We start from the raw sequence: 20,667 nt of genomic DNA on the forward strand, positions 1-20,667 counted from the left end.
AATGTTTCTTTACCCCTCAATCCTGGATCTTATCAAAGATTACATATTTCATTTGGTATTATGATTTTTAAAAGTATCATTTAACCTAGAACTCTAGCTTTGCTCTTATTTTATTTTTTTTCTTTTATAAGCACTGACTTTTTTTGTCTGATCATTTTTCATAATTTTGTTCAGGTATAATTTTTGTGGTCAGAATACTATGCAGGTGATGCAGTGTCAGTCTCAGGACCTCCCAGGAGTCCCTAAAAGTCATTTTGTCCCATCATAGGTGATAATGAGTTTGCTTGCTTTGTTCATGTGATATTGGCTAGGCTTCTGACTGTAGAACTGCTTTTATCTTTTTATAACTAGTAGGTTATCTTTGAAATTGTGCTTATCCTATTTCCTTCACGTTTTTACCTTAATTCCAGTTGTTTGCAAACATTGAATATTTAAATATTTATGCATTCTCTTGATGGAAGTTGAATCTTGGGCTATAAAAATATTTCTTGATATAATTTAAAACATTAAATTACCATTTTACCAGGAGGAAGCAGAGTCAAGATCAAGTTCTCTAATAGCAGAGTTCAAATCTTGGTTTCATACCTTCTCTATGCAGACTTCAGTGTCTTTTTTTAAAATACATTTTTTCCATTATTCTTCAGTTTTGTACCAAGTATGCTTTCTCCCCTTGAAATTCCCCCCACCATTTCACCCTTGTGTTCGTTCCCACCCCTGTTTTGATCCTACTCCCTCTTCCTCCCCTGCTGAATGTCTCTGATTTATACAGACTTCAATGTCTTAACCTGTAAAATGGTGGTCACCTCGCTTATAGCATGATTGGAAGGATGAATGAGGTAGCACATGTAAAGCAGTGGGTGTAGGTCCCAGCTTACTGTAGTAAGCACTCAATAAAATAGTTTGTTATGTTACTGTTATGAATGCTTAAATTATTTAACTACATATGGATATGATCTTTGCTAAAAATTAGTGATTTCATATTATAGAAAGAAAACATTAAACATTTGTTAGTTCTTTTATTCAAATTTGATTTGAAAATATAATTTCTGTTGCTCCCAGTGTATTTGATTTATTCTCATTTTCAGTTTTTTTTTTTTTTTAATAAGCCTTGCAGTTAAGGCTGGATATTTTGCTAAAAGTACATACACTTAATTTTATGTGGTTCTTTGTAGTCATCTCATAAGTTCTTCATGCTGTTACTTAGGAAGGAGGTTGTGTTAATGTACTGTTTCCCCAAGACTAAAGTTAAAAATAAGTGGATGCAAGCTTCATTTATTTGGTGATAACTTTTCATATCCATTGCTCAAAAACTGACATCTTAGGATAATTAAACTCTTTTAATAAACAGACTGCTATGTGAAGTTAGCCAACACAGAAACTATAATAAACTAGGGCTCAGGAGCCACCTTAAGTTAACTCCCATTGGCCAAAATATGGACATTTTGAGCATCCAAAGGATAACAGTGGTGGATTGAAGCACATCAAAAACCTTCAGGCCTGTGAGTTCGTGATGCTGCTGAATGTTGCTAGAGGTTGTGCTGTGCACCACCTTGCTGTTCTGAAATGCTGCATTGCCAGTAGCCTGCAGCTAGCCTGTAGGCTGACAGCTTTCAAACATTCATTCTCCACACTTTTAGGCTCAAAACCATACAAATACCATGATTTCAGGCTCTGCATAATAGTAATGTCACATTATACTTTCTCACATCTGGAAGCTGTGAGTTTCACCTTCAGTTTTATTTATACTATCCCCAGAGCATTGCAACATGGTGAGCTGACAAGATAATTGTGCTATTTTGATTTCTCTAAATTGTTACTGAATGGAAAGGTGATGACTGGCTCCTTAAAATTTTAGGATAATATATTTTTTGTGGAAATTCAAAGAGATACCATTGTAGAAGAACCTTAGTGGTGTAGCCACTTAAAACTTTCCTTTCCTATACATACATATATTTTGAAATTAAGTCCTAAATAACACTTTCAAACCATGCATGGGAATATTAAAGAATCCTTACATCATAAAGGTTTTGTTTTGCGGTTCATGTATATATGGGTTTGTAATGGGCCACAGAAAGGACGGTTGTAACATTTAGAGAGACATTAATGGTTGCAGTGATCCTGAGGGTCTTTATAGCTCTAAATTCTATGCTAATGATATGGTTCATTGAGTTTGGATCAATATGATACTTGAGGCAGGATGTCTTAAAAGGTATGAAGAAGTAAGATTCCTCAAGTGGTCCCCCAGGATTCCTTGATGTTTGTAATATAATAAATTTCTCACGATAATTTACCTAAATTCTGTGACAGGGCTTGGTTTGCCCCCCTTACAAATAATTTACGTTTGAGTTAAAAGTGTTTGTGTTCTTTTTATCTACATAAGTGATGATTTAGTAGGAGAGGAAATACGCTATTTGAGATTGCTGAGGCACAGGCCCTCCTCAGAGCTGCTGCGTGAACTTTCTCCCAAGTTCCCCTTGCGGGGGCACGCACAATACCGAGGACATTCAGGAGGGTAGGATGTGAGTTCTGCAGGACTCCTACTGCTACACAGTTGAAGGGGAAAAGGTTATCCTTAAACCTGAAGCATTTAGGTCATTTGTGATGAATTTTCCATCAGGCAGAAATAAAGGAATGATTACCAAAGATCACACCCCTGGGATAAATATGAAGTTATAGCTAACTTCTTATTTCCCTCAGGGGTATAATTAAGCAGACTTTTACGATTAAGGTTTTCAGGCATTGAAAAATGTTTACTGGAAAAAAAACAATAGCTCTAGTTAGGCTATGATCAGGCTGAAGACAGTCACCGACTTACGAGAGCTGTGTATCTAGACTCTTCTTAGCATTTGTCTGATTCAACTTAACAACGGTTAAAAAATCAAACCAATAATGTTTCCCGAGAGTCCACATTCTCAGTGTAATTAAACATTCTTCATCAGCGAGAGCGCAGGATGTGGCTGCACACATTAATTGTTCATATTTAGTTTGGGAATTTTAACCAAAAAAGATGGTTGAGGTTGAGGTTTTAATCACCAGTACTTGGATTTATGTTGCTTTAGTTTTCTGCCCTACCTCCCCACCCATAATAAACTGAATACTAACTGGGAAGGGCCAACACCCTTTTAGCTTTAAAATGATCTGTTTATTTTTATTTTTTTATTTTTTTAAATAATAAATTTTATTTTTATATTCCCCCATACAATTGCAAACCTCCCATTCTGACCCCAATCCCTCCCCTCCCAGCCCCCACCCCCCAAAAAGTGTCTGTGGTTCATAGTTTTTTGTTGATTTTGATTTTCACTTTCTTATAGTTATTCATTTTCCTGGTCCCTTATTTAAGTTTTCTAGATTCCTGCTATGAGTAAGACCATCCGGTATTTTTCTTTTTCTTTGTGGCTTATTTCGCTGAGCATGATCCCTTCCAGCGCCATCCATGTTGCTGCAAATTGCATGTGTTTATCATTTTTGAATGCTGAGTAATATTCCATGGTATATATGTACCACATCTTCTTGATCCATTCATCTATTTTTGGGCATTTGGGCTGTTTCCAAAGCTTAGCTATTGTAAATAGTGCTGCTATAAACATAGGGGTGCAGGTGCTCTTTGGAATTGATGTTTCTGTGTCCTTTGGGTAAATAATTAGGAGTGGAATTGCTGGATCATATGGAAGATCTATGTTTAGTAGGTCCAGAAATCTCCACACAGCTCTCCATAGTGATTGGACCAGTTTGCACTCCCACCAGCAGTGTAGAAGAGTTCCTTTTTCTCCACAACCTCGCCAACATTTGCTGTTGCTAGTTTTTTTAATATGTGCCATTCTCACTGGTGTAAGATGGTATCTCATGGTAGTTTTGATTTGCATAAAATGATCTGTTTATTTTTAAGGAATCCAATATGACACAAGTAGTTTAATCCTATAAATATTCAGTAAGTATTTATTGAGAACTCGGTTAAGGCAAGAAGTGTTACCTGGGAACAAGGATGCAAAGTCTTGATGTACACCCAACTCCTAGGAACATTGGGGCTGAGAAGAGGCCAAGGGGGCGTTGCGGGAGAGAAGCGCAGTGTGTCCACAGACAGTATAAGTTGTGTTAAGTTCTAGAATAGATAGCTCTAGAACCTCAGATCTCCCCTAAGGATGCCAACCCTGCCTGTCTTTGCTAGATTCGGCTTCTCTATGTCTGGCTGTGATGTGCTTCTTTCTTCATAGTTGTCACCATACTTTGTAATGTTTCTGTAGGGCTGTTTCCTTAAGGTTGTCTCCCCTTCTAGACTAGAAGGTCCCGAGAACCAAAATGGGCAGTGTTACTTTTCATCATGGCACGGCCAGGACTGTATTGGCACTGAAGCCGGCAGATGGCAGGCTTTCAGTACTTGCCTGCTGACTACAGGAATGAGAGTGCAGGGGGTGATTCTGCCTCGGCATGGGAGCAGCTGGAAGAGAAGCAGAGTGAAGAAAGCGTGGTAAAGAAAGAGTCAGCAGCGCTGAGGCTCAGCTTCAGAAGCACAGTAGGCATTTCCACCAGATGGCCACTCTAGGGAGAGCACCCTGTGCCTAAATGTGAGTGACCTGGGGTGGCTGTGCTGGAGCAAGGGGGTGGGCTGACCACAGATCTTGTGCCACTTGCTCACATACATGAAATTTAGCGAAAAGTCTAGAAATCCATTGGCACATTGTGGGTTGTACAGACTCGTGACCTTGTGAGTCTAGTGCTGTATTTCACAGTCATGCGTAGCTTCTCTGAATCAGTAAAATCCAAACTTACTTAAAAACACGAATTTGTGGTGACTTTTATGTTGTGTAATTTCTGTCAGCTGTAACTAAAATGACAGTACTCTCAGAAATCTATGAATTTTTTTGTTTTAAAAAGAATCATCCATTTTCCTGTAGATACGGAAAGCCAGTACAGCTTTAAATGAGAGTGTACCCACTCTGTTTCTCTGATGGCCGCAGGAGGAGGGCGTCAAGGGAGGGAACTTGAATCAGGCCCACTCACATTCGTGCAGCTGCGGGTGACTTCACCTAGGGTGTTGGCAGAACCAGTGATTCCAAGCCCCGTTTTCCAAGCCTTGGCCTAAAAGAGCAAATAAACACCTGAATTGATTCTTTTTTCCACTATGGTGAAAACCACATTTAATATATACATACAAACACAAATATTCACTTGAATATTTAATCTTCAACAGAAATTAAAGAAGCTTTGGATTGTACTTTTTAAATTTTGCTATATTTTGTTGATCTTCATCTTCTATTTTTTTTTTTTTTCTTCACCCTTTTCAACTTATGACCCTTTAGTCTGAAATTAAATTTGGGCTGTAAGTTGACTCCTTGAATCTTTTCTTCACAAGATTTCTTTGTATATTCTAGGAGGAAAAAGATTAGTCCAGGGTTTCCAAAATAAAAGCAAAGGTGGTGATTAAAATTGAATTAGAATCTCTATTCTGTGTTATTTGCTAATGGTAAAAGAACTAGCCCAGTCTTAAGGAAGGTTTAAAGTAAGTCCTGGAGCCTTTGCGAACCCTCAGATTTTAATTAAAGAACACAGAATACCATCACTTTCTGTTTGTCAGTGGAAAAAGTATGTATTTTTAAATGTTCAAAGCTTAGCCTTGCAGCACATGGAGCACAGCTGTTGGCTTTCAGAATTTGGGGAACACAAATGGATTCAGATGTTTAGACTCTTTGTCTTCGCGGGTCTCGGCTCACCTCGCCAACTGAGCGTGGCACAATCCAAACACAGTTTCTGAAAACAGAGCAGCTAGAGTTACTTCTAAAGCACTCTCTTGGGGACTGATAAAGTCAATCTCTGTTTATGTAATGAAATCAGGGAGCAAGGGGTCTGCTGTAGTACTTTGTGGATGGGATTCCATTGGTGTTGTCTTTCAGGGAGAAGACTGGATTTAATAAGCCTTATTCTTACTCACTTTCTCTGGAGGGATAGCCCACTCTAATGGATTATTTTGAACTATTTTTGTTTACATAGTGTTAAAGCTTCTATTCAAGCAATTGGTTTTAGTAAAATCAATAGGTTTTTTGTGGGAAAATAGGGTACTGATAGCAGCTTGACCCGATAAAAGACGTAACTGTCTAGTTAGTCTTTCTTTTTGTTCAGTGCTACTAGTGTTCTGTGTGTAATTAAATAATATTGTCTTTGTAGTGTTCTGACATTTTAATTTAACTTGAATTTTCAAAACAAACTCTCCTGGCTTGTCTTCGTCTCCAGTGTTCACAAAATCCTGCCTGTTTTTCAAAATATTTTTCAAGTATTCTTGAGAGTGAAATCTCATCAAGATCTTTGCTTCAGGACTGGAGTTCAAAGGAAAGTCCGTTTGGTTTTAATTTGAAAACTGTAAAAACAAAATACCCTCTAACTGTCAGGGTGTGAATTGGTAACTTCAGTTTTATTGCCATCGGCCAAGCCCATCCCCAGATGTTTCCGATTAAAAGCCAAGAATGCTAACTTGGGTGAATAGCATATGAAAGCATTTCTTTACTTTCCTCTGATTTTTTTTTTTTATGAGAAAAATAACAGTCTCAAATCCTTTAAGTTTAATTAAAGCAATAACTTCTCATTTGCATGTTTTTTAAACCCGTACCAAGAAAAATGTAATATTCAAAGAGAAGTTTTATGTGTCAGCTTTGTAAACATGTAGTTCTCGATGCATAGGTGGTCACACGTGTCATCTTACAGAGGCCAAAAAAAAAAAGGTCTAAAAAAGACGTTAAAGCCTTTCAGAAATTAAACCCACATATTTCAGCATTTACTGCGGTCAGAGTGGACCTTTTAACATTGGGAATTTGGTTTGCAAAGGGAAAAGGGGGTGGTTGGTCACTCACTGCTTTTCTTCAGGATTGTTACAGGGAATTTTCCACTATGTTGCAAATTATGTTTTTCTTTTCTTTTTGACCAGTTGTGCATTGGGTTGTAAAGAAGAGTTTCTTTAGGAAGATGTAATAAGACAAAAGAAACCAGAATATAATTTTAAAACCACAGATTTCATAATCGTACTACAGATAATATCAGGTTTCAGTAGGATCCATTTAGAAACTGGAAGGTTGCTTTGAATCCATCATCGCTGTTAAGAAGCAAGGTACCTGCTATAATAGACTTTGTGGACATTGGTATTTGTTCAGAGAAAACATGGAGTTACTCTTTATACCTGACCTAACATCAACATCTTTAATGAAAGCGAAAGATAACACTAAATTTTGAAACCTCCCACAAATCATAGACACAGGACCACATACTTCATCTGTAGATCTGAAGCAGTCGTTTCTCATTGGTTTCCTATTTGGAGAAGTTTTGATGGATGTGTATTTGGGCGCTCAGGAGGGAGACAGCTGTGTGGGTCTTGGACTTGGACTTGCTTTTGCTCTTGGAGAACACTTTTCTCCAAACATGGTGTTCTCGGACTTGAAGCACAGTCTCTGGAGAAGGCTGGTGGGCTCAGGTGCCTCTTCCACCACAGCTTGCCTGTCGTGCTCACTGTTCTTCCCAGTGTGGCCCAGGAGACCCCATGTCACCTTGTGCCCCGACTCTGCATTTTCCTCTGCCCCTGGCAGCCAATAGTGTCTCCCTGGGACCTTGCATCTTTTCACCCTCAATACCAAGCAGATGTGCCCTGTGCCATTTGAACTGAACTGTGATTTTTTAAATTTTTCTGCTGATTTAGAAAATGCTTTAATAAATTGAGAATATTTTTAATTTAGGGTTAGAAAGAGGTGGGGACAAAAGTCTAGTTTTGGGTTCATCACTACCATTAAACAGTATTGTTGTTTTATCTCTATAGTAGCAGAAACGGCTGCATTATGGGACTTAACCTAGATCTCTGAAGCTGTGTTCCTGCAAACACAGGTGGAGCTGGGTGTTGTCGTTGCTTCCATCATCAGCCAGCGTGGCATCGCTCAGCCTTGACAGATGCAGAGGCCTTTTCTCCAGTGTGTTTCCTCTCCTCTTTTTTTTTTTTAAAAGAAACAATATGTAAAGTTTTGCTTTAAAAGAAAGTAGATGCCAGTGAAATAAGGAAAGTAATATTTTCAGTTTTGACAGAAAAAAAAAAAACTAAATTGGCGTGACCCAGGAGTTTATCTTGCGTATGAACACCCCTTTTTAACTCCAGTAACCCCTACATACCGTCTCAGGATATTGTGCCCGAAACACTTTCAGCACACAATGATAATCCACCAAGTCCTCAAAGGTTGGGAATTGTTCTTATATAATAAAAATATGGTGGAGCAGCTTCATCAATACAAGCCCAGCAAATCCTGATTGGTGGTGTGTGCATGTCTGTGCAGGGTGAGTACACCGAAGTAGTGTCTTCCTTTGTTTAGAGACGGAAGCAGAAAGGGGCGGGGGGTACTGAATTCACTGTTCATTCTCATCCATTCTGTAGCAGTTACTACCCACAGGCTCTGAATCAGACTAAAACCCTGAGCCTGTGTCCTAGCAAGGAGTTTCCTGTAGATACCACATATGAGTAAGTTAACAAGCCTAGGAGAAGGTGAGCGGAATGAGTAGGGGAACGTGGTGGGTTCGGTGAGAAGGTGACATTTGAGCAGAGACTTAAGCCTCTAGGGTTAGGCTTTGTCGAAGTGTGTTGACCTTTTCCAGGCATCTTGAGCTACGCTGCCCTCGCCTGCATCCTCTCTTTGAGGTGGGCTCCCAGCTCAGGACGATGTCACCTGCCATGTCCTTGTTGGGGGATTTTTTTTTGAGATGGGATGGGAGTGGGGTCAAGTCTGGAGCTTATTTCTAAACAGTAGGTCACATTGAAAGAATGCGCTAAAAAACTGCGACATAAACCCTGTCAGACCAATTACATTTTGAAGATGTTGAGTACTTTAGAATCTGGGGTAACTCAGATTTCTTCTTATTTATAAAAAGTCGGCACCCTAGGAAAGAATTAATCTGCTTTTACCTCATTGTTCCAATAAGAATGAATGTACTTAGAAGTTGATTAAATATTTTTTCTTCTGGCCACAGAAAAGTACGTCCAAATCCTTAAGTAATTGCATTCCTGCAAGCAGACAGTTCTCGCTTTCTTCCATTTGCCAGAGGCCTGCGCTTCCCAGGCCCTTGTGTCCTGTGTGCGGGGCCTCAGCTTGAGCTCCCGGCGCTTCAGTCACTTCATGCTCACCCAGCTCGGCTGAGAGGCATGACATTCCAAAGCAGTTTATTCCATAAAACTCTTGGCTTGCTTTGATAGCTTGAGAGCATATTTGAAGTACTAAAGTATTAAGTCTACATTTAGGAGAAAAAATAATGTTTCAACCTAATCCAAAAATTTGATTTCAGATGATGAGCAGAAGTTAAAATGTCTGCATATATGCGTTTTCAGTGAAATAAATAAGTGCTTAAAGAGTTGGGAATATAATATCTGACTGTCATGAGCAAGTATTGCCTGAAAATAGCGTCATGAGCATGTAGGAACTTTGGGCAGTTGTACGTGATCCCTCAGTACCTTTTTATTTGTACTGGCCTTGTGTAGGCCTGTCACTCCCGGGAAAGCGTGAGGCACTAGAAGCCTGCATTTGTTTGCCCTTTCATGCCTGGCAGCTCGGGCCTGACACGGTCTAATTCTGAGGATCACCTCAATGTTAAATTGGGTGTTGGGGGTCAGGTGACTGTGATGAACCTGCATGTCTGCATGGGATATGCCTGTTTGAACCTTACAGACACAAAAGGATGCCGGAGCAACCCCAAGCCCCGTATTCCATGTGTGCGTCTTAGCCAGTCAGCATTCAGTTCCACCTTAAATTAGAAAATGGTGTTATTTGTATGCTCTGGTGGTGTTTTTTTTTTAACTTTGGATGATACATATTTTCCTTTTACTAGATGTTCTTGATTCTCTATTATGCTCTGCCATCACAGTAGATAGATGCGCCATTTTCATCAGCAATATGCTTTTCATGTATTGCTAATATTTTACTAAATATAGAATCCTAGATTAATTAAGCAAGAAGAGCCAGAAAATTCTACAAATGAAGAACCATGAGGAAAGGGGACTAATATTTACCAGATATTAAAATACAGTATAAAGTTTTAATTCTTAAAACTATGTGGCACAGAAACATGGCAGAAAGATCAGTACAACAAGATAAATTCCAAAAAGAAATTTAAATATACATGGAAATTTAGTAATTTATCCAAAGATATTTTAAATCAATGGAGGAAATGAAGAATGTTCACAAAGCAGTGTTGAGATCACTTGGTAAACATCTGAAAGAAATTACATTGGATCCTTTTCTCACACCTTACACTAAAACAAACTCCAGACGGAGAGTAAATGCAAATGTAAAATTATGAAACTGTAGAGGCGGTAGGAGAAGAACATGAAAATGTTTTTATTGTCTTCAAGCAATGATGGCCTTTTTAATTATCTTGCAAAGCTCAGACACCATTTTAAAAAATAATTATCTTGACCACTTAACAGATTTCCTCATGGCAGAGGAGTCTGGCATACAAAAACAGGTTATCCAGGATAACCTCTATTTGCAGTATATTTTGCAAAGCTAATTTCCTTAATATATAAAATTTTTCAGCTAATAAGGAAATGAAAGCAGTCTAACAACAAAATTGACAATTGTGGAACAGGAAATGCAGCAGAGTCCTGTTAACAGTGGAAAGATGCGAAGTGCAGATTCAGTCACAATGAAATGCCACTCCTGGCAGAGGTCGGACTTTTGTAGGGTATATGTAAGAATGTGGGGAGGTTAGCGTTTGCGTACATAACACTGATGAGCAAAATGAAAAATGGCTCAACGCCCATGGAAAATAGTTCTGTGATGTAAAGTGTAAAGCCCTTATGCCCACTGATTGCAATTCAGAGACTTTATCTTAAGCATATTATATGAACAAGGATATTTGTGCTTTCCCAATGATTATAGCATGGAAAACCAGAGACAGCTAAGTTCTAGAAAGTCCAAGTCTGTCCCAAAACTTGATTTTTTTTTTTTTTCAGCCTTTTTAATTTTAGCCATTCTAATTGATATATTAGTATCTTACTATGGTTTTAATTTGAATTTCTGGTAACTGATGATAGTGAACACCTTTTCGTGTTTGTGTTAAGCACTTTTGGTGAAATATTCTAAGTCATTTGCTTTTCTAAAAATAATTGGATTGCCTGTTGTTGAGTTGTTTTAGATATAACTTTTGTCTGCTACATGTTTTGTTAACATCTCTCGGTCTTTGGTTTGCCTATTTCTTTTTAAATAATTTTTTGAAGGCAATATGTAATATCTTTTGATGAAGTCCAATTCACCCTTTTTTTCTTTTTTTCTTTTATGGTTAATGCTTTTTGTGCACTAGGAAATCTTTGTTTTCAAAGAAAACACACTTCCTTGTTTTTCCCCAAGAGTTTCATAGCTTCAGGTTCTTATATTTAGCCTTTTATTCCCATCAGGTTTTCAAAATGGTCTCTAACCAGAAAGGAAAAAAAAAAAAGTCTTAGCGCACTGCTTAAGATTGCCGCCTGGCTTCTCGGCTTCGCCGACAGCATGGGCAGCCCCACGTCATGCTGTCTTGTCCCTCCCGTCCAATAATACAATTTCTGATTTACTGAATGATAAGAACAGTATCTGCGGACTGTCTGGCTTTATTACACTCCTCAAGTAAATTACTAATTCATTTCTAAGTAATTCTGTGCTATGACTGTTAACGTTAAAAAAGAATGTGGCCCACTGAGTGCGGCCTTTATTGCTCAGGGGCTGGGAGATCTCAGCTGGGAGTCACCCTGGTCTTTAGCGCAGAAGCCTGCATCCTGGTTGTCACCCTGTCATGCTCTCTCCCTCAGCCAGAAGCCCCATCTCATCTAGAATGAAGCCCAGAACATGACTTTTGAGGCCCCCCAGAAGGTGATCCCAGCTTTCCTTCTCTTTTCTGCAGTGCCCTGTTCTTTGCTGTTCCTCAAATCATCTTGTTCTAGTCCCAACTGGTGATTCCCTTGCGCCAGATTGTTCTCATTCCTTTCATCTTGCCCGCAACTTAAGCCAGCCGGTCTGGGTCCACGAAAGCTCCATCTCCTCCTTGACGCTCTCCCAGCCTCTCAAGCAGAAATTAATGTGCTGGCTCACATTTTGTTTATGTGCCATCTCTTCCATATAATAGCCTGTAGACTTCTGAATCCTTTGACAGCTGGGGGACCTGGGGCTCATTTTATATCTAAGTGACTCTTCACATGGTGGCTCTAATCTACAGAATCAACACGGGTATCCCAAATAGTAGGGCTACCTTTAGAGAAACTTGGAGTCTCTGCATTCTTGAGATGGGAAAACAGTCACTAGAGTCACGGTTATTTACAGTGGAGCTGTTTCTGATGGACTTTATTTAAATCTGTGACCCACCCCATGCCTGGGCTCGAAGGTTCCTGTGTCAGTGACGCCTGTGCCTCTCTCTTCACTTCCTCCAGGGTCAGTATAGACCGTCTGACTTGTTGTGTCCTGAGACATACGTCTGGGTGCCCATCGAGCAGTGCCTGCCGTCGCTGGAGAATTCCAAGTACTGCCGTTTCAACCAGGACCCAGAGGCAGGTATGTCTGGAGCAGAGTTCGCCCGGAAATCATTGGCTTTGTTTTTAGCATCCATGCATTTGTGACCTTGGCTTCTAATAGGTCCAGGTAGCTTTTTATACAGTGTGGAAGGTGTCTCAGTGTGCATGCAGGTGTGCATGTGCAAGGAGGGAAGACCTCACACCCCTTTGGGGGCACACACGGAACACTCACACTCACACTTTTGCAAATGCAGAAATCTTACGTGTTTGTGTTTTTTACCGTCCCACATTGCCCCCTCAGATTAGTTTTTACGTGCTTTAAGGGCTGACACTGTTATCCTTTTAATATTTTTACAGCTATCACAGTGCATACAAATAGTTCACTGGATTATTTAGTCACTTGATTATTTAGTAGAGAAGATGGAAATATTGACCATCTGGACTGAATAAAGTTGTGAAATAGTTTCATGGGGCCAACAGATGGGAATGGATTTTCTGATGATACTCTCTTGACTTCTGCAAGCATCTCTGGTCCCTTATTTCTCTGCTGGTCCTTTTCTTTTCCTTCTGCCTCTTCCTTCCTGGTTCTCTCCCGCCATGTTGATCTCTGGTCATCAGCCTTTGGCCAGTCCATGCCCGAGTAATACACACGCTGTAGAGCCTGGGTCAGATGCCGGCGTTCAGACCCTGGCTCCATCATCTGCTGGTAACTGTGCCCTTAGCGAACTCAGTAATCTCCCTGGTCTCACATTCCTGGCCATCAAAATTAGGGTGACAACAGGACCTCCCTTTTTGAACTATATTGAGGACAAAGTGAGACCCTCATGCCAAGAGCAGCCCCTGTTGTGTGGTGGCAGTTAGCTCTGTGAGGAGGCCGCATCCCATGTTTGCTGCAGGATTTCCTCTGTGGCCTTGTCATGGGGGGAGCTGGGGTGGTCTTTTTTGCTGCCTGGACCCATGTCTCTGCACGTTCCAGTGTGTTTCATTGACCTCTGAGTCCTCGCACCCACCAGAGAGGGTGCCCAGTGCACACAAACATTTTTCCTTTAGTCACCTGTGGTCTCTGTGTGGAAAAATGAAGGAAAGAAAAATGTAAAGCCCAGCGGAGGGCAAGGGAATGAGTGGATGGATTAAGGAGGAAGACCAGGGGGGCAAGGAGAGAAAGCTGTGACCTCCCCTGTTCTGGGATGCACGCTTTCTTTTTCCACAGACCAGGTTCTTTGATAAACCTGGATTGTGTACTTTGTAGGTTATCTCCTTGGAAAGCCGCTCTGAAGTCGAGAACACTTCTTCCACATGGCGACACCTAGTATCTGATGGGGGTGGCCAGGGACCAGGCCGACTCCTGTGTCAGGATTCCTGGGTTGGTCAGCCCAACTTTTCTGCATGTTTAGGCCTCACAGAATAGCCAGGGCGTTATAGATCCCACACCTTAAGTTATTAATCAGAATCTGATTGTTTTGTTCTAAGTAAAGTTACACCTTATTGATCAAATAGATACGTTACTTAAAAGCAAACACCGAGTTTGTCAACTATTTTGGGGTCAGGCTCACAGCCAAAGACAATAGTATTTTAGAGGAAAGCAAATACTCTCTCAAAGTTTTTTTTTTTTTTTTCCCCCTTTTTGCTTTTTTCAAGGCCAGGTTAGAGCCAGCTTCTTATGGTGAAAGATGCTGAATATCTTACTGCATTATTTCCGTTCATTCTAAGTTCCTCCGCACTGCAAATGATGGTCTTAAATAGGTTTCTGGCTCCCCGTCTTATGACCCGATTTCACCTTCGCCTTTGCCTTCTTGATCTCTTCGTACGTGATACTTGGAGATGAAGGTACTCACAGGCTCTCCCCGTTTTATAAACTTGAGAAGGAGGCAGAATAATTGCCATGCTCTGAAATCATTCATGTGAATAGATTTTATTTTCCAAAACAAGCATGCTCAGCGCTCACAACAAAGCCCAGTCTCACGTGGACTGTCCTGTCAAGTGCGCCCGCCCCCTGTCCTGCAGCGGTGCACTGTGCACCCTTCTCCTGCAGGCCTGAGCTGCTCCCTCATGGCCATGGCTGCAGCTGTTAATCTTCCTTGTTGAGAATTCACTTCAAAGTCAGGGGAGTAAATTTCTTTGAGAATAGTGCTTCGAAGAAAAATGAAGATTCTTTTCTATGAACTGAATCTTTCAAACTTTCAAGTGAACACTGTACAGTTTTATCAGTATTGAATATCACAGTCCAGACACTATTTGAAATCAGACTTATATCCTGTGGTTTTAGGAAATTAAAATGCAGTCACATGCTGGAATGCTCTGAGCATGCTGTGAAACACGGTCATTTGAGATTTAAATGGCAATCTGTGAGAACTGTTGGCCTCTCGGGGCCAGCTTCACTTTCTCCTGACCCAAACTCTGATTCAGAGAAAATGCATCGCTTACTATGGACAATATTGTTAGTCTGCTGGGTGCTTTTTTTCCCACTAAATTTTATTTCTCCTCCCAGCTGTTCAGTAGTTAAAGGCACAGCTGATGATGACTTAAGTTCTGTAAACCAAGGTTTGGCTACAAGGTGCATCCATGGACAGTTGGGGGAAAAACTACTCTGAATTGCTTAAGCCTCTGAAAATTGTCTCCCCACCTCAACTCTCTCATTTTGGGGGCTTGGGTTCTGTGGTTATTTGCTCAACTAGGAAGTCAGTGTAACAATAAAAACCTACTGTGTTTACTGCCTCATGGTTCTATGTGGGACTGAAGGGGCTGACAGGCAGAGGTAACTTGGAAAATTCTAAAGATATCCTTTGATCATAAATAGGCCTTTTATCTTTCAATTCAGGATCTCTGCCTGCTCCAAAGAAAGTTCAAACATAAATGATTTTTAAGTAGAAGTCTTGCTAGATCGCTTTGTCAGTTGGTAGTCAGGTATATACAAGTCTCAAAGATTCTGTATCACAATTGCATCTTACTTTTTGGTTGTTATTTTAAAAATATATTTAGTGGGACCACTAGTCGAAAATTTACCCAAATGCATAAAACCACTACAAAGAAGAATATTGAAGTACCCCATATTGTTGTCTCGGAATAGTAATCACCGCTGATATTTTTAGGCTCTCCTTTTGTTCTTTATTTTTCCTGTTCCTGTATCTGTGTAGTTAACAAACAAAACAGGACTCGCATTTCATGCTTTTGTTGGCGTTTACTTAATATTTCTGTGTTGCTTTGTTCAGCAGGGCGCTCTGCTGGGCCACATGCAGGGCAGCCCGCCGTCCGGCCTCAGTGCTTCAGCAGCGTCACTGCAAGTGAATCAGATTTTTGGAGTTGCTTTAAAGCATGATAAACTGTCATTTGATTTAACTCCTGATGTTGGACAAACATTTTATTTTTTGTTGTTGGTAGTGAAATCCTTTTAGTTCCAGATTTAAAAAAAAGTGTGAAACTTGACCGAGCAGGTGCTCTTCTCAGGCACATCTTAGCCTGTTGCGTCCCCTTAGCCTCAGAGAACCATAGTCTTTTTTTCCATGGTATTTGTACATAATATTTGTATATTGACCACAATGTTTTATTATTAGTACTAATGTGAACCTAAGACTTAAGAAGATAAACTTTAGCAGTTGTCAATGACTTTAATTTTTTGAGTGTTCTTATGTCTTGCAGAGAAATTTTTTAAATACTATTTTTTAAATTGTTACCAGCCTGTCTTTGCTCCGTAAGGCATGCATGTGCAACAAACCAGTGACTGGAAATTGTTAAAGTTCTGGCCAAAGACAGGCTGAAATACCTCTGAAATGGGTTTGAAAAGCAGAGTTATTTCCATTTACCTACTACAGAAACATTTCTCTGATCTCTTTCTTTTTTCTTATGGAATGATAAAAAATTTAAATAAATAATTTCTTTTATAATCATCCAGTTTTGTTTTTTTAATGTTAAGGAACAAAAAGCTATTTTCTCACATTTCTGGAGACTGTGAGTCTGGGGTCAGGATGCTAGCATGGTTGGGGTGTTGTGAGTGCCTTTTTCTAACCCAGTTTTTAATTTAATTTTCCTGAAATAAATAATAATCATTCAGCAGGCTCAAAAATACCACGCTTTCCAGAAGCAGCCCATAAAAGCCTCACATTGGCATTTCACTCTGCCACTTTGTTTGTTAAACCTCCTTCAGATGCCCTGGGAAAGTTCGGGGAGATGGGTGACTGTTTCACAAGGCTATCTTATTGAAATGACAGTAAAAGCTTTATAATACCCCAAAACACAGAAGTCTGTGAGCATTGATGTTTTAGAACAAATTTTAAAAAAATTAAAAGCCTTGTCTAATGTTGGAAGGCAGCATACAGATAATATTAAAACTTCGCTAAGTCTATAAATTCGCTGTCTGACAATTGCTGGAATGATTAACGATTAAATTAGAAGAGGGCAGAAGGTGGGGTGATATCAACAAGCTTGTCATCAGCCCCAAAATAATCTGTTGCTAGTTGGACATTTCCCTGCCTTGGGAAGTATCATTAAATGTTCTTGCTTTACCTTGTCACTTTCTAGAAACTGAACATGAATTGTTAGTTTAAAAGAGAAAAACTCTGAAAGGGGACTTGGACACTGTGCTTTGGAACCTGCATCCTTTGACACTCAGTACAACATTTACTGACTAGGAACTGACCCAAAGCCAGACATAACAATCGAAAGGTTCTGGAATCATTCACACACAATTTCCACATAAGAATGGAGTCTCAAGAGGGAAGGAATTATGATGTCTGGTGGTGGGTATGGTAGTAACAACTGTTGAGGGTTCCCCAGTATTACCTGTTAAAAATAAATTGTTGAAGAATAGCGTCTCTGCATTTGTCTGCAAGATTGTTTTTCAGTGTTTAGATTCTGTCTTGTAGAAAAATAAGCTATGACATGAGAAATGAGGAGGTCTGTTTATTTTGTGAGTGTTGTGTGGTGCCAGCAAAAGGTGTTCTTGTTAGAAATGTGTTTTCCTAGTTGCCATTTGTTTGAAATAGATGTCACTTAGTGGAGATGTGACTTACGCTTCTGTAGCGTGTTTGCTGGTAATAAAATGAAATACACTAAAAAATAAGGACATTTGACAGTAGAGAAAGAATTAAAGTTACCTGCCTTAGTAATATCCCCTACCAAATAAGAGAGCAGAAGTGAAATTCTAAGCGGTTTTCATGCCAAACAGATTTTCTGCACCTGATTTCCCTTCAAAAGCCGACCCTAATACACAGGCTTGCCTTCAGGTAATTATTTGCATTTGGGGAGCAGGAGTTGGTTCCAGTTGGAGGTAGGGAGACCTGTCAGGAGAGTTTTGCCTATGGTAATCAAGCAAAAGACGATGGTGGCCTGGACTAGAGTGGTTAACAGTTGAGAAAGGAGAGGGAGTGACTGGATACTGAGGATTTTCAGTTATTGGAATCCAGAGAAACAGGCTGAATGTGTGCAGCAAGAGGAAGGAGTCGTCCGGAGGATTGTGTGGGGCTTGATGTGAACCAACTTAGTGCATTGAGGGCATAGGAGGAGGAGTAGGGTTTGTGGAGGAGAAGGATGGTGAGTTGGGCTCTGGATGCATTGAATTAAAGGTGAGTAGCGACATTTAAAGGGGGTACAGGGGATGCCTTGACACGCAAATCTGCACTTCTGATGAAGACGTGGGCAGGAGGCGCTGGTGAGTGAGTGGACACTCACAGTGAGTGTGTTTGCCTAGGGTGAAGAACGGAGGTCCCGGGAGCCCCAGTAGAAGTCAAAGAGGTAAGAGAGGTGGGGTCAAGAAGCCACAGAAGGATCAAGGCAGGGGGCATTAGGAGGGTCAGATTCCGCTGAGAGGGCCTGAGAAACATCCTGGAAGGATCTCGGCAAAGATAGGTTTTAAAGTAGGAATGAATTGTGTTGTGGCTTAACAAATGAATGGAAATTAAGAAAGCAGTCACATTTGATTTTTGAAGACATTAACAAGATAAGGATGATGGAGAGAAGGAGGGATGCCTTTTAATAAAACGGAGAGGTTTGAGCCTCTTGGGAAGCTGGTAGGATTTAAGGAGAAAAAGACGACCAGGCCTTGTTACAGTTGGTGATGGTGACATTTGTCCATGTGATGCTTCTCCAGCAGCCGGCGAAGCAGACAGTTGCCTTGTTTCCAGGGTGAGAACTTGTCAGGTTGCAGCTGCGGAAGGGCAAGAATTTTAAGCCTGTCGACAAGAAGTGGTAGTGGCCTTCGATGAAACAGGATGACTGCTGCTAAATGCCGTAAAGGCGTCTCTGTAGCGTTGGCGGTCTCTGTGAAAATGACGGTAGTGGGGTACCTGAATCAGCTGGAAGGACAGTAGCCTTCAGAGGCTGTCGGGGTTCCTTTGTCAGCAGGCTGTGGCCTTGGCTGTGCGAAGATAAAGCAGAGTTAAGGTATGAGTTATCTGAAGCAGCTGAGGCAACTTCACGCTATTTATGGCAAGATGGACCCGTCAGGAATATTGTTCCTCAGTGCCATTTAGGGGTGAGCGTGGCTATATCCTTGAGCGGAGCCCCTCTTCATTTGCTGAAATGTCGTAAGTGCTGCTGCTCCCAGCAACGCAACGCAAGTGAAGTCCTTCCTGTGTGTCCCGTGGCAGAGGCTAATAAACAAGACTGAAGTTTAGAAGAATCTCATTTTGTGTAGATGGTTATCCTTAGTGCATCTTTCTTTCCTAGTGTTTTCAGTTTTAACTACAACTCATAGAAGTGCAATTTGCGTCTCGGATGTGCCTATATCCACAAACATCCACATACATCCAAGTACATCCACTTATATCCACGTATGCGGGTATTGTGTGCTGGGACTACATCAAATTAAAGAGCTTCTGCACAGCAAAAGAGACAATAACAAAAACAAAGAGAAACCCCACCAACTGGGAGAACATTTTTGCACCCAACACTAATGATAAAGGACTGATCACAAAAATCTGCAAAGAGCTGATGAGACTCAGCAACAACAAAGAAAATAATCCAGTCAAAAAATGGGCAGAAGAGCTAAAAAGAAACTTCTCTGAAGAGGAAATGCAAATGGCCAACAGGCATATGAAAAAATGTTCAACATCACTTGCCATCAGGGAAATGCAAATCAAAACTACCATGAGATACCATCTTACACCAGTGAGAATGGCACATATTAAAAAAACTAGCAACAACAAATGTTGGCGAGGGTGTGGAGAAAAAGGAACTCTTCTGCACTGTTGGTGGGAGTGCAAACTGGTCCAACCACTGTGGAGAGCTGTGTGGAGATTTCTGGACCTACTAAACATAGAGCTTCCATATGATCCAGCAATTCCACTCCTAGGTATTTACCCAAAGGACACAGAAACATCAATTCCAAAGAACACCTGCACTCCTATGTTTATAGCAGCACTGTTTACAATAGCTAAGCTTTGGAAACAGCCCAAATGCCCAAAAATAGATGACTGGATCAAGAAGATGTGGTACATGTATACCATGGAATATTACTCAGCATTCAAAAAAGATAAACACATGCAATTTGCAGCAACATGGATGGCGCTGGAAGGGATCATGCTCAGCGAAATAAGCCAAAAAGAAAAAGAAAAATACCGGACGGTCTCACTCATAGCAGGAATCTAGAAAACTTAAATAAGGGACCAGGAAAATGAATAACTATAAGAAAGTGAAAATCAAAATCAACAAAAAACTATGAACCAGAGACACTTTTAGGGGGGCGGGGGCGGGAGGGGAGGGATTGGGGTCAGAATGGGGGGGCTGCAATTGTATGGGGAATATAACAATAACATTTATAAAAAAAAAAAAAAAAAAAAAAACGTAAAAAAAAAAAAAAAAAGATTATTTATTTATTTATTTATACAAGCACTGGGTACAGTCAGAAGCACAGGAGGGTGAGAGAATCCACCAGAGCCAGAGCGGGGAACAGACCAGGCAGACGGATGAAATACACTGCTGACGGGAGCAGCGGGCATGGCAGGAGAGGTCTGTCGCACCATGTGGGACCCTCGCCGGTGGCCGGGGATCGAACTGGCGCTGCAGAGGCTGCGGGCAGCTTCGCAACCCAGTGCTCAACCGCTGTGCCACCAGGGGAGGCCCTTTTCTCAACTTTTAAAGATATATATTGGATTTTCAAATTTGTCAGTGTACAGGTGTTAACTGTTAACTGCTACGTTTCTGGTGCCCCGAACATGAGTTTTGTTTGCAGCATGGCAATTCCA

At 40.6% G+C, this 20,667-nt stretch overlaps 1 protein-coding gene across 10 annotated transcripts in view; it reads left to right on the forward strand.

Moving 5' to 3' along the window:
• Positions 1-20,667, forward strand: part of ATE1 (arginyltransferase 1) — a 101,569-nt gene that overhangs the window by 57,729 nt on the left and 23,173 nt on the right. For 9 of the 10 annotated variants that reach the window (XM_037497277.2, XM_037497281.2, XM_037497282.2 and 6 more), the window contains one exon: positions 12,410-12,530. In XM_037497277.2, coding sequence (XP_037353174.1) covers positions 12,410-12,530 — 121 coding nt within the window. Of the gene's footprint in view, positions 1-12,409; positions 12,531-13,739; positions 14,081-20,667 lie in introns of those variants that run through there. The other variant, XM_037497284.2, reaches the window with a different exon arrangement.

Source organism: Talpa occidentalis, unplaced genomic scaffold (genome assembly GCF_014898055.3).
Source record: "Talpa occidentalis isolate TD23 unplaced genomic scaffold, MPIMG_talOcc4v2.1 talOcc4.8, whole genome shotgun sequence".
Taxonomy (NCBI): domain Eukaryota; kingdom Metazoa; phylum Chordata; class Mammalia; order Eulipotyphla; family Talpidae; genus Talpa; species Talpa occidentalis.